Source organism: Hemicordylus capensis, chromosome 2 (genome assembly GCF_027244095.1).
Source record: "Hemicordylus capensis ecotype Gifberg chromosome 2, rHemCap1.1.pri, whole genome shotgun sequence".
NCBI lineage: Eukaryota > Metazoa > Chordata > Lepidosauria > Squamata > Cordylidae > Hemicordylus > Hemicordylus capensis.
In genome coordinates, this window is record NC_069658.1 from 30498781 (window position 1) to 30511574 (window position 12794).

The 12794-nt window shown below is 45.7% G+C and overlaps 1 protein-coding gene across 8 annotated transcripts in view; it reads right to left on the bottom strand.

Moving 5' to 3' along the window:
- Positions 1 to 10825, bottom strand: part of PAIP1 (poly(A) binding protein interacting protein 1) — a 41540-nt gene extending 30715 nt beyond the window's left edge. Inside the window, exons 1-4 of one of the 8 annotated variants that reach the window (XM_053296410.1) lie at positions 10776 to 10825; positions 9640 to 9867; positions 5164 to 5312; positions 2655 to 2843 (exon numbers count right to left, since the gene is read on the bottom strand). In XM_053296410.1, coding sequence (XP_053152385.1) covers positions 2655 to 2843; positions 5164 to 5262 — 288 coding nt within the window. In that variant the 5' untranslated portion in view covers positions 5263 to 5312; positions 9640 to 9867; positions 10776 to 10825. Of the gene's footprint in view, positions 1 to 2654; positions 2844 to 5163; positions 5313 to 7896; positions 7919 to 8300; positions 8435 to 8563; positions 8700 to 8803; positions 9336 to 9639; positions 9868 to 9956; positions 10150 to 10775 lie in introns of those variants that run through there. The other 7 variants (XM_053296412.1, XM_053296407.1, XM_053296408.1 and 4 more) reach the window with 7 other exon arrangements.
- Positions 10826 to 12794: the final 1969 nt, after the last annotated feature.

Sequence of the window (12794 nt, forward strand, 5' to 3'; positions counted from 1 at the left end):
AATGCATCTTAAATCATTGAGTGGCCTTCTGCTTTGGTCATATAAACTGCCCAGACACAGAGGTTTGGACAAATATAATAAACTAGTGTTCTGAAGCCCGTTATAATAATGGGCGCTAGCCTTTTCCTCTCCCCTTTACTGTTTTTTTTTTTTTAAATGCAGCCTCCGCCGCTGCCTCTGAAGTCCCACCCTCCCTCTCTCCCAGCTTCCGAAACCACCTTACCCTGTCCCGTTACAGTTGAGCAAAGAAAGTCCAAAATTGAGGAGGGAGAAAGGAGCTCTCAAGCAGTGCTCCTCCCTCTGCAAAGGCTCTGCCCGAACTGGCGCTTGGGACTGAAAGGACGCCTCTTGCGTCCTTTCGGCCCCAAGCGCCAGTTCGGGCAGAGCCTTTGAAGAGGGAGGAGCACTGCTTGAGAGCTCCCCTCTCCCTCCTAAATTTAGGACTTTCTTTGCTCAACTGTAACGGGACAGGGTAAGGTGGTTTTGGAAGCTGGGAGAGAGGGAGGGTGGGACTTCAGAGGCAGCGGCGGAGGCTGTATTTTTGCTTTTCTGTTTACTTCGGCCTTCGCTCGGCCCCCGGTCCCGGCCTCCGTCTCCCTGCGGCGGTCTGGGCCTCCGCCGCCATTCCCCCTCCCGCCACCCACCGCGGCCCGTGTCTCCGGCCGGGGCGGCCACCCAGGGCTCCGGCGGGCCCGCCACCCACCGCCGCGGCGGCCCGCGGCTCCAGCGGGCCCGCCACCCGCTGCCGCCCGCAGCTCTGGCCGGGTCCTCTGCTCCCTGGGGCCTCTCCCTTGTCGCCGCGGGTGTCCTCTGGGCAAGGCGGCGGCGGCCAGTGTTCGCCGGCGCCGCTCACCCTGCTTTTTCGGGGCGGCCGCTTCTGGCCGCCCAAGATGGCCACCGGGTGCCGGCCGTCGTGTCTCCCTTGCCCTGTTCTGCGCCTGCGCTTTGCGCAGGCACAGAACAGGGCAGGGAGGCACGGACACACGCTTGGTGTCCGTCCACGGACGGACACCAAGCGTTTTATTAGAGAGGATGAATGAATAACGAGGCCAAAGTGCATAAATGGAATTGCATTTTTCATTACTGAAAGAGATATCAATTCAAAAGTAAAGAAGTGACACTGTTCCAACAGCTACTAGTTCACTGTCTAAATGCCATAAATAGATTAACCCTGAAATTATATGCACATTTACTTGTCAATACACCACTGTGGACTCAGTGGAATTTAATTTTCAGTAAAACAAACTGGTTTGGACATGTCTTATTCTTAAGAGATCAGTGGCTCAACTGAAATGAAGAGATTGCTCTCTCTCAGCTAAGAAGTCCCACTTTAACATACTGATTTATCAGTGATATTCAGCTGCCCAAATCTATCTTCTCTTATGCAAACATCAGAGTTAAACTTTGTGAATAGTCTAGGAATTAACTTCTAAAAATTGTGACTGTACAAAAATGATACAATGCATTTTGGTAATAGAGAATGGATTGGTGATACTGTAGAATATTTTGTTAACTTGTTGCCCAGATACTTAGGGTGGTTTAGCACCTCACTCCCAAGTATAAAGGGTACATAAAACAGAACTCTTGTTGTTGTTCACTGAACACACAGTGAGGAATTTCTGAACAAAGCCAAGGATCATGATGGGCACAATGTAAGGATGTTGTATTACGAAATTCATTACTATCCACAGCAACAATTGCACATTTCAAGGTTTTGCTGACAAGTCCTTACTAATGTTTTTTGTGTGTGTGTGTGTGTGTGTGTGTGTGTGTGTGTGAGAGAGAGAGAGAGAGAGAGAGAGAGAGAGAGAGAGAGAGAGAGTGTGTTGGTAGGGCAAGAGATGCTCAATCTGTCTGGCCACTGTTTGAAAAAAGCTGTTACAATGAGCTGGTTCTTTATTGTGAGGGATATGGTAAAACCTCCATGTACAGAGGCATTTCAGCTGTGACTGGGCACTACCCAGACCTTTAGCAGAGCAGAGCTATGTTGGTGCAAGGACTTCTTATGTAATAATCACTTCTGCTAACAGAGTGTGGATCTATTGAAAGACTGACAGATGTTGCAGATGTATGTAAGATGGTAAGGCTAAGAGACAGTGTGCGAAGTCAAGATTCCCCAGGCTAAGAGACAGCATGTGAAGGCAAGCTTTAATGCTAGTGCCACCATGTGACATACTACTACCACTGTTTATACACCGATTTTCAACATAAGTTCTCAAAGTGGTTTACACAGAAAAAGTAAATAAAATAAGATAGTACTCTGTCCCCCAAACGGTTAACAATCTATAAAGAAATATAAGGTAGACACCAGCAACAGCCACTGGAGGGATGCTGTGCCGAGGATTCATAGGGCCAGTTGCTCTCCCCATGCTAAATAAAATGATCACTTTAAAAAGGTGCCTCTTTGCCCAGTTAGCAGGGGAACTGACATGTGAACAAGCTCACTCTATCCCAAGTTTGCAAATCTTTTGCTCTGTTCAGGGAAGGGAATGACAGAGTTCCAGTCACTGTGTGGACACAATCCACTGGTGCAAGCTTTTTATCACATCAAATGTTTTGATAAATTTCTTGTTACTGTGGCACAAAACAGGCATGTAAATATTTGCTATGAGCCACCTATCCATTACACACACATACACACACACACAAGTTACCTGTTGGTAAATGAGTTTAACAAGCTCTTGTAATGCTTCGTCCGTAGTGACGCAACCATTTAGCGTTTCTGAAAAATGTGCTATTTCAGTTTCAAAACAAGCTGGTTGTTCAGCAAGGTGGTTTAGAAAATCCTGCACGTATTCTGTTAGAGTGGGATATCCATCACACCCATCTTCAAGAGCAGATTCCTAGAAGTAATAAGACAGATTTAGGACCAAACCAAGGACCTTTCTTATTACAATTAATAGATGACTATATATTTTTAATTCCTAGTTTTATTAATGGAATACAAAAAAGAGAAACTGAGGCTTCATTAATGTAGAATATAGGACTATTCCTACACATGGCATAAAGTTTTATGGAAGGAAGGACTAATTGTTAACTCTGTTGTACTGTAAAACCTCCCCCACACCAGTGTTCCCTCTAATTTTTTTCATCTGTTTGTAGAATTAGTTTTGTTCTGGGCAGCAGTATCAAGGCAGTGTGTGCACACATGCAATCAAAGTGGAACCTTCCTGATTCAACTTGAGAGGGATCTAAAATTAACTGAGCGGATATCAAAAAACTTGTGTGCGCACACTACAGAGGGAATCATGCCACCAACCCCAATTTCTAGGGTTATTAAACTGCACAGCAGCCATGCAACAACAGACTAAGGTGCTACAACGAAGTGGCTGGAACAGCCCTACATGAGAGATGTCACAGATCTCAGAAGGCCCTATTCTCTGGCCATGAGCATTTGCAACTTCTCCACCCAGTTGCTGATCGAGGAATGGTGGCAATAAGGTTTTACTCTTCCACTCTAGATATTCCTGAGGCTTGCTTGGCTCAGCTGTCTGCATTGACATGGGGAATATTTAACATGGGGGGGAGAGGGGGCTTTTGTAGAATGCCTAAGCAAATAGACTTGCAGATTTGTTCGTTCTCTCTCTCTGTGTGTGTGTGTGTGTGTGTGTGTACACTAACACTCCTGTCCACATATACCTATTAGTTATTTGTAGCCTATAAAGGGGAGGAAGAGACAGAAAACTGAAGTCAATTTCTGCAAAGAGCTCCTGCATGGTCACCTGGAAGAAATCCTAATTTGTCACAGGCAACCAGAAAGTGGCTGCTTACAAGCCTAAAATAAAATCCCTATTCTGAAGCAGAGAATATTTGATACAACTCTACTTCCTTAAACTAAGAGCAACCTTCAAGCATTACACTTTTGCAGTAGTGTCTGGAAAGAAAGGTATGGAGCTTAGTAGGTTGCCAACACAATCCTATACACATTTCCGCAGAAATAAGTTGCAGTGAGACTTACTCTCAGGTAAGTGTACACAGGATAGCAGCCTGCATCTATTTGGACTCTTCTTCAATACTATTCCATTACTGAAGTAATGAAGGCTATTCTTCATTTGCAATTTTGGTGCTAACTTAAATTTCAAAAATAGGAATTTAAAACAGTAACACATTAGAAAATATTACTGTATTCCTAAATTGAGATCTTCTACACAAATTAGTTCTGCACATTCTGATGATGCACCCTTATAAAAATCAAAACGTAAGTACAGTTCACAACAAAAATAGGCTTACACACTTTGGGACTCATACAGAACAAAAAGAGCACATAAATAGACTCTGTGCCTCCCAGCCCTGGAACAAAGTGTTAAAGAATGCAGAATTTGGAGCAAGTTAACATTTAAAAAGAAAATTTAGTTCCTAATATGCATGCCAATGAACATAAACTAAAAAGTAACTCAACTAACAGTAGCTTCTGTAATATCAGAGGTTTGTCCTGATACTTGAGGAAAAGCCAGTACAAGCTAAAATTTTCTCCTAAACAGTTCTTGTAAGTGGAAAACTAAATCTAAAGCCAATTGGTTAAGAAGGTTTTTAAATACAAGAAGTTTATCGTCATCTTGCTTCTCATTACATATAGCACTTAATAGCACAATACACATTTATAACAGCAAGAGGCATATATTTGAAAGTAACTAATGCAGCACTGTAGTCTAATTATAAACATCAATATGCACTCAAGAATGTACTGAGTACTATACAAACAAGTCTCTGGTTATGAACCCAACAAGAGAGAGAGAAAGAAAGAAAAGACTGTTCTCCCAGGAAAGAGCTAGATCAATGTAAATAGAAACAATTATTTATTTGAGAAACCCTATGTAATTCAGCAGTGAATGTTTTCAAGCTGCCGCCAAAGGATTTTCTTAGTTCACCCAATAACTCAGCATTCTGAAAATGCTGCTTAGATGTTGCAAGCTGAATTAACATGAAACAAATAAGTTTCAGGAGTGTGACATTGCTGGGGGAAGTTTTTCCACATTTTAAACTCGGTTGGTGTTTAAACTTCTAAAGAAGTTGTAGCTATAGCACCTATGGAAATCTTGGGACGGAGGGCTGAGGCTTTCAGGATCAAAGCCATTTCTTCCAAAGAAGGCTAACAAGTCTTTAAGAACATACATGTTCGCTGCACTTGGTTGGAAAAGGAAGAGAGAGAATGTGAAGACTTACAGTAAGATTAGGAGTATATCCTGAGGGATAAAATTCAGGTGCATTCACTGACAGCTTTGACATTACCACTGGAGCCACAACCACCTGAGGTTTAGCCATTGCTGATCCTGAACAATTTTTTTCTGGTAAAGATGTAGTTCTTGCCTGTTCTGAAAAATTATTTAAAAATTAGTTAAATACTAAATATTTTAATATAGCATGCCTCAACTAATAATTAAAAGCCATTCATCTTATCTTATATTAGAATGTATTTGTGACAAAGAATATGTAATCCTGATAATTTATTCCGGCCTTTTAAAAATTACCAACTAAGTAGATAATTGTAATAGTTTAATAGCAGAGATGCTATTAGAGAGAGAGAGAGAGAGAGAGAGAGAGAGAAAGATGAGGAGCGAGAGAGAAAATAAACCAAAATAGTTACATAGCTTTATTTTCAATTGCAAGTGAACTCAGCATCCACAACACCTTTGACAAAGGTGATTATTTTTATATATAATTTACACCTTTAGATAAAGATCATTTCTAAATGACATGTAAAGAGGTTCAGTTTTTCTTGAGAAATTTTTCAGATCTGTTTTGCAGTAATTGTATACTTTCTTATCAATTACATTTATAGCTCACCTTTCTTTTATCATGTAACTCAAGATGGTGTACATGGGATTCTTATGCAATCCCCCATCTAGGCACTGACCAGACCAAGATCTGCTTAGTTTCAGCAAAGTGGTCATATGCCCTTTGAGGATCTTTGAGCGCCCCCCAATTTTAAAAGATATTTACTTTTCTTCACTCAGGGACCTCAATCAAGTTGCCTTGGTTCCTCCAGCTAACTGAACCACCTTGCAAAACTGCAAATGATCAAAGCTTATATTTTTCATGATATTATAATCCAGTACAAATATCTAGAAATGAATAGGGTAGGATTAGATACCCCTTACATCTTCACTTCTATGACACTATGAATTTAATGTTGTTTTAAGATAGGCTTGCATATATTTACACTTCCTGCATCCTCACCCCCCCTTGCTGCTGTTGCCTCTACCAGTAAGTTAGTTGTCCTGACTGGGACCAGCACTGGAGACACAATCACAATCTTCATTGTACAGCCCTATTTTTAAGCCTACAGAGGCTGTGTATAGTGATTTCTTCACTTGCTTAAGAAGACTTAAGAGTTACCAGTTTTTAAGATACAGGAAAAAGTGAGTCAGCCACATGTGCAGTTTTCATAGCCCTGTTCCCACTCCAGACAGCCCCCTTTGATACTAGCTTCCCCACCACCATCACCCACACCTAGAAGATCAGAGGAAGCCAAGAGTTCAATTTTACTGTACCAGGAAATATATTAACTGCCCCTCCCATGAATATATTAAGAATAAGGACAACTGAGTGGATCAACAGCGCATTTTAGGTATCTATAATACATCCCCCCGGGGTTTTGGTTTTTTTATACACCTAACTTGTTTTAACATTTCCTTATTAAACAACTTATATAATTGTTATTTGTACAGCAACAGTGTCTATGATACTTCACAAATTTACATAAGAAAGAAGCTAATTTGTAACCTCCTTGGGGTGGGAACTTATGTTTATAAATAAAGATGTCTGCCACAAGCTTTTGAGATGTAGGCATTTATGTAAAAATGTAGTAAGATGTTTTCCTCATATATAGTGTGATTGCTTCCACAATGGGCAACAATTCTTAAATGCAATACAGATGGACCTCGTTAATTGCAGTACTGCTATTTACAGTTCTGCATATCTGTGGTCGGAGAACAGGCAACCAATCTCAATATCTGTAGATACAAAAGGGTTAAAATCTGCATATCTGCGGTTCCTAGGTGGCTGGAAATGACCTCCAAGATCATTTCTGGCCACCATTTTGATTAGGAGAACCATTTTGTGGCTCATTTGTTAAACAAAAGAAGAATAAGTCTCCCCCACCTCCAGATTTTTCACAGAAAAATGGCAGAATTAGCATTTTACTCAACAGCATTCTGCTGTTGTAGCGAAGAATGGAACCTCAGTGGATAACAAGGTCCACCTGTATGTAAGATACAGAAACATGTAGTCTTTCTCTGTTCTACAGTAGCAGATTCCAATTCTGAACAATTTAAAATGTGCCTTTCCAAATGTGCATAAACAGTGTATAAGAAGTTCAAACTTATTTATACTAAAGGTAAAGTATGCCATCGAGTCAGCCCTGTGGTTGTCTTTGGTAGAATACAGGAGGCATTTACCATTGCCATCTCCTGCACAGTATGAGATGGTGCCTTTCAGCATCTTTCCTACCACATCATAAACACATTTCCTTGGAGTTAATTTCCAACGATGTCAATGTGATTTACAGCAAGTAGCTACTTTATGCACACCTAGTAAGCTCACTAGGACTTACTTCAGAATAACTGTACATAGAATGAATTTATTTTCTGATTTGTCTGGCTAGGATTTCCAGCCTTACACCCCAATTATAAAGCTCTTTACTTTAAAGTAGCTCCTATTGATTCAGTGGAACTTCATTCCAAGTAAGACTGTATAGGATTCCACTCTCTGAGTGTGAAAAAAACTCTTAACAAAAAGCACAATAGTTTCTTCAGTTGAATTATCCCCCACTAAACTATAGCAGTTTCTCCATACCTGATATATGGAAAGGATTCACGAGTTTGGAAACAACAAATTATATAGGCTTCACTGTGCAATATCAAAAGTTACACAGATATAATATGACAACCGTCATACCTATTTATTGAAGAACATTTTTAAAGGGCATGAAAAAGTATGCAGGGAGCCGATACGTTATACAAAACGAGGGCTACGTAAACCTTGGTCTGGATGGCACTTAGGCTATTCGGTTTCCATTCCTGCCCCTCCAAAGAGAACTTAGGACAGGACGGCAAGAAAGCCATATCACTGGGGAGTATGTAGAGAGTTCAGGAGGGGGATCAAGCTTCTCGTCGAGATCTGAAGGCCCATTCTTGAATCAATTCAAAATAAAGTTGCAAAAAAAGACACACAGAGACACAGCCCCAAACGTACCGCATTTAACGGTATGCGATACCGTTACACCCACCCGCGTATATAGTTACATGGCGAGCAAAGATACCGACGCAGATCAGACACACGCACTTCCCCCAAACACTCACTTAAGTGCTTCTAAAGCCTGCAGTAGGCAGAACCAGCTAGCTGACTAGCAATAACGTGCGCTTCAAAAGGAATTAACAGCAAATCTGTGCAACACAAAGGGGACACCCCCCGCCCCCGTAAGGCTGCCCACTCCGACTAAAGCGAAATCCTCCACCGTCACTCCTCCTTCCCTCGGCGGCGGCACCCCTGCACGACCCCGATTCAGCTGGGGAGGAGACGGGGGTGTGTGGGGTGCGGGGAATGGGGAGCCGCCCTCTCTCACCGAGTTTGCGTCCCCCTCTTGGCTACACACAAGCGGGGTGAAGGGAAAGAAGGTTCCCGACGGCGGCCCAGCAGCCAGCCCCGTAGTGGCCCCGCCGCTTGACCCCGACGGGCGAAGGAAGCGGGGAGGGGAGAAGCGAAGGCGGCCACCTCGTTTCCGCTACCATCAAGAAGGACGCCGAGAGGGGAGGGGGGAAGGGTGAGGGGAGACACCGGGCCGGGCGGCGGCGGCCGGCAGTACCTGAGGCGACGTTGGCTCCCGGAGGCGCCGTCTTGGGCGGCCGAAGCGGCTCTTGATGGCAGGCGAAGGAGCCCTGCTTGAGGAGCTGCTCCGGAGCCGCGAGGCCCCCGCCGCTTCCACCGCCCATCCCCGAGCGGGCCCCGCTCTCAGGAGCCAAAGCGCCGCCGCCTCCTCGGCCCCGGCCCGCGCCGGGAGCCCGATCGAAGCCGTTGTCGGACATGTCGGCCTCAAGCCTTCCTGTTCCTCATGAGGGGGACGGAGTCGCCGCCCTGGGCCCGGCGGCGGGTTCCCCAGCCGCTGCTTGACCCGGCGCCGGCGGCCACCCCGAATCCGCTGCGCTTTCAGTGCCGCTCCCACCACTGCTCGCTCTTTCTCATAATAATAATTTAAATATTTTTTTTTAAAGCCTGCAGAAAAGCAAGCCGTGCACACACGCTTAACCTTTGTGGCGTCCCTCGGCTTTGCTCACAGCGCCCCACAACGCCGCGGAGGCCTTTCCTCGCTGCTGCGCCACCATAGCAACCCGGGGGATAAACTGCTGCCCCACTGCTGGTGGTGGCGAGAGAGGGAAGGCGGCGTCTTGATGAAACGGGCAAGGCACTTTTCTTTAAAGAACTAAAACCAAAACCACGCTCCCCAGGACGGAGGAGCCGCGCAGTAACCCCTAGTGTGGGGGGTGGTGTTGCCAATTGCCCCATCCCGATCAATGCAACACGGCCCCCTAAGAATAAAGCCCACCCAACGATTTGTGGGGCCCGTATGTGTGGGGTCCGCTGAAGGCGCTTTCACACATTGCGCCAACAACACGCACGCCCCTCTAGACATCCTACACGTACCTTATAAAATCCCATACATTGCCGTGGAACTGGCTGGCTGAGGAGGAGGGCTGCTGCGCCTGAAAGCGCTTTTTGCACGGCTTGGGGCTCCTGCCGACATAAAACCTACCACGTCGGGTTCGTTGACCCCGTTTACCAGGAGGGTGCTGCACCACCCAAAGGCCCCGGTGGTAGGCCAGAACAAACCATTACGACTTCTTGTGCAGGGCAGAGGTCAGTCTTCAGCACCTTAATTATGATATTAAAATTAATTGACAATATTAACAAAAACGATTCTTAGCTACTGGTGAGATCTTTCTCCCTGTCAGAGGACTCACAATTTTAACCAAGGATAGTGGCCAGAGATAATAGGCCCCATTCCTGCTTCGTCAGTAGGGCACCTGGAGTGCCTCAAACAAATGCCAAGTCCTCTCCTCTCTCTAAATTGCTGTTGCTTTCAGGCTGCAATCCTGGCCATCTTGACTTGGCAGTGAGCCTTCCTGACTCAGTCTGCCTGTAGAAGAGGGCACTGACTGAGGATCACCGCTGCCCAGGGTTGGAGCCACCATGGGACCAACAGGTTCAAAGAACCCGGGCCGTGCCCAATCAGGGGCCGCAAGCATGGTCCCAGACACGCCTCCCATGTCTGATGTCAGACACGGGGATGTTATTTCGGTCCCAAACAGGGCCACGGGGCCCTGTTTGGAGCCAAAATCGGCCTGCGCTGCATTGGCAGCCTGGGCCAGAGCAACTCACCCTGCCTTAAAGGCAGGGAGAACAGCTCCTGGTCCTGCTGCCAACACTGTGGGGCTGATCGATCTCCCTACCAAACGGGGCCGTGCGGCTCCGTTTAGGAGAGAGATCGGCCTGTGCTGCATTGGCAGCATGGCCGGAACAGCTCTACCTGCCTTTAAGCCAGGAAGAGTTGTTCCGGCCCACGCTGCTCAAAGCAGCACGGGCCAATCTCCTTTCCAAACGGCTGCACGGCCCCGTTTGGAAGGGAGACCACACCCTGCGTCTGATGTCAGACATGAGGGCATGGCTAGCCGGGCGCGTGTGACACCAGATGCGGGGGGTGGGGCCAGGGGGCCGCACATGGGCCACTGCCAGCCTGGCTCTGCTCCTGCCTCTGCCTTTCTGGCATGCACTCTGCCCACCTGATGCTGCCACTGTTACAACCTACTCCATCCATCACCAGTGCTGCCTCCCTTGCTTGCCAGTCCATCAACTGCCATAAACAGTTGACTGTTTGTCTCAAACAGCCAACTGCATTGCGTTGCTGCTGCTTGCCATTGGGACAAGCCAAGAGCTCTTCATGGCTCCTGATGTTGCTGCAGGATGTTCCTATCTGGGGCCCAGCAAAAAAGGGCCTGTGGGCCGGATCCGGCCCCTGGGCCCAGAGGTGCACTCAGGTAATTTTGGAGCCTGGACTTGAGGCTTTTGGAGCCTCCCCCCTTTGCTGGACACCCCCTTCTGCAAGTTAAGCATCACCCCCCTACACACAAATGTGCCAGACACAGTATTTTAATGCATGGGTTCTTGAGGGCATAAACAGCAACTGAACTCACAAGAATGTAAGAACATAAAACAGGTATGTTTATGCAAATATGCATTTGCAGAAACATTTCAACACACAACTTAACATATTCCCATCCCACATATTTCTTTCCCCACTCCCCACTCTGTCTCTAAAGCTCAGTACAGGCCATAATCACACTCTGCAGTCTGGCACAGTGTGGGCCAGCAGCAACCACACCACCTGAGACAGTCTAAAGGGGATTTGGAGGCCCCCAGGGCTGTGGAGCCCTGGACTTGAGCCCCAAAGTCCAGGGATAAGAGTGCCACTGCCTGGGCCTTATGTTGTTCAGACCTGTGGCTATACTTATCCCATCCAAAAGTGCTCAGGGGCTGTGATAACGAAATATTTAATCCAAGCCTAAAAATAAATGTATACAAGTTTGGTTCAAGCTTCTAAACAGAATGTCGGGTTAGTAGGCCTGAACAAGATTGTTTATGAATGTGAGGCCCCTCAGCCAAGAGGTAGCAAATACCAGAGCCTGACAAGAGATACTGTATGTAGCCAAGGTCCTGAGACAAATTCCCCACTAAGCAGAAAAAGAAACATAGCTGGCACTAGAAGATACTGATAAAGCAGGGGCGGGGGGAATAGGCCAAACAGTAGCTCATGTCCAAGGCCACCACATGAAAACATCTGTTTAATTACAAAGACATGTAATGTAGGATTTACTGATTTGCTTACTTTTTAAAATCTATATAGATTTATAGAGAGAGCCAGCGTGGTGTAGTGGTTAGAGTGCTGGACTAGGATCGGGGAGACCCGAGTTCAAATTCCAATTCAGCCATGAAACTAGCTGGGTGACTCTGGGCCAGTCACTTCTCTCTCAGCCCAACCTACTTCACAGGGTTGTTGTGAAAGAGAAACTCAAGTAAGTAGTACACCGCTCTGGGCTCCTTGGAGGAAGAGTGGAATATAAATGTAATAATAATAATAATAAATATATAAACTAGCAACTGTGTACCTTCGGGGTGCAGTGCTTGTCAGACGTTGACTTGTACTGTGCCTTCATGATCATGAATAAAAAGCTTATTTGAGCACACACAAAAAGGAACATAGCTGCCATATACTGAGTCAAACCATAGGTCCATCTAGCTCAGTATTGTCTTCACAGACTGGCAGCAGCTTCTCCAAGGTTGCAGGCAGGAATCTCTCTCAGCCCTATCTTGGAGAAGCCAAGGAGGGAACTTGGAACCACAGTGCTTACACTTCTAGTCTACCATTCACAATGCAACCAGGGTGGACCTGCTTAGCTAAGGGGACACATCATGCTTGCTACCACAAGACCAGCTCTCCTTGTTGAATATGACTCAGTTCTGTCAGGCAGTGAGTTCTATTGTGGGAACCATGTCACTCCTCTTTAGTTCAGTAAGACGCCCCATTCTCTGTCAAATCTTGATGGAAGGATGAATGCATGGAACTGAAACAGGAGGGCAAGGTTCAAGCGGATTTTTCTGCAACAGCTGAAGCTGCTTAACTTCATCTATAGAACAGTCCTATGCTTTTGGATATTTTCCTGGGTTCTGTACTATTCTAGACCTTTCTATATGCACCTACAGATACCAGAAAGAGTCAAAGAAACATCCATATGTCATGCGTG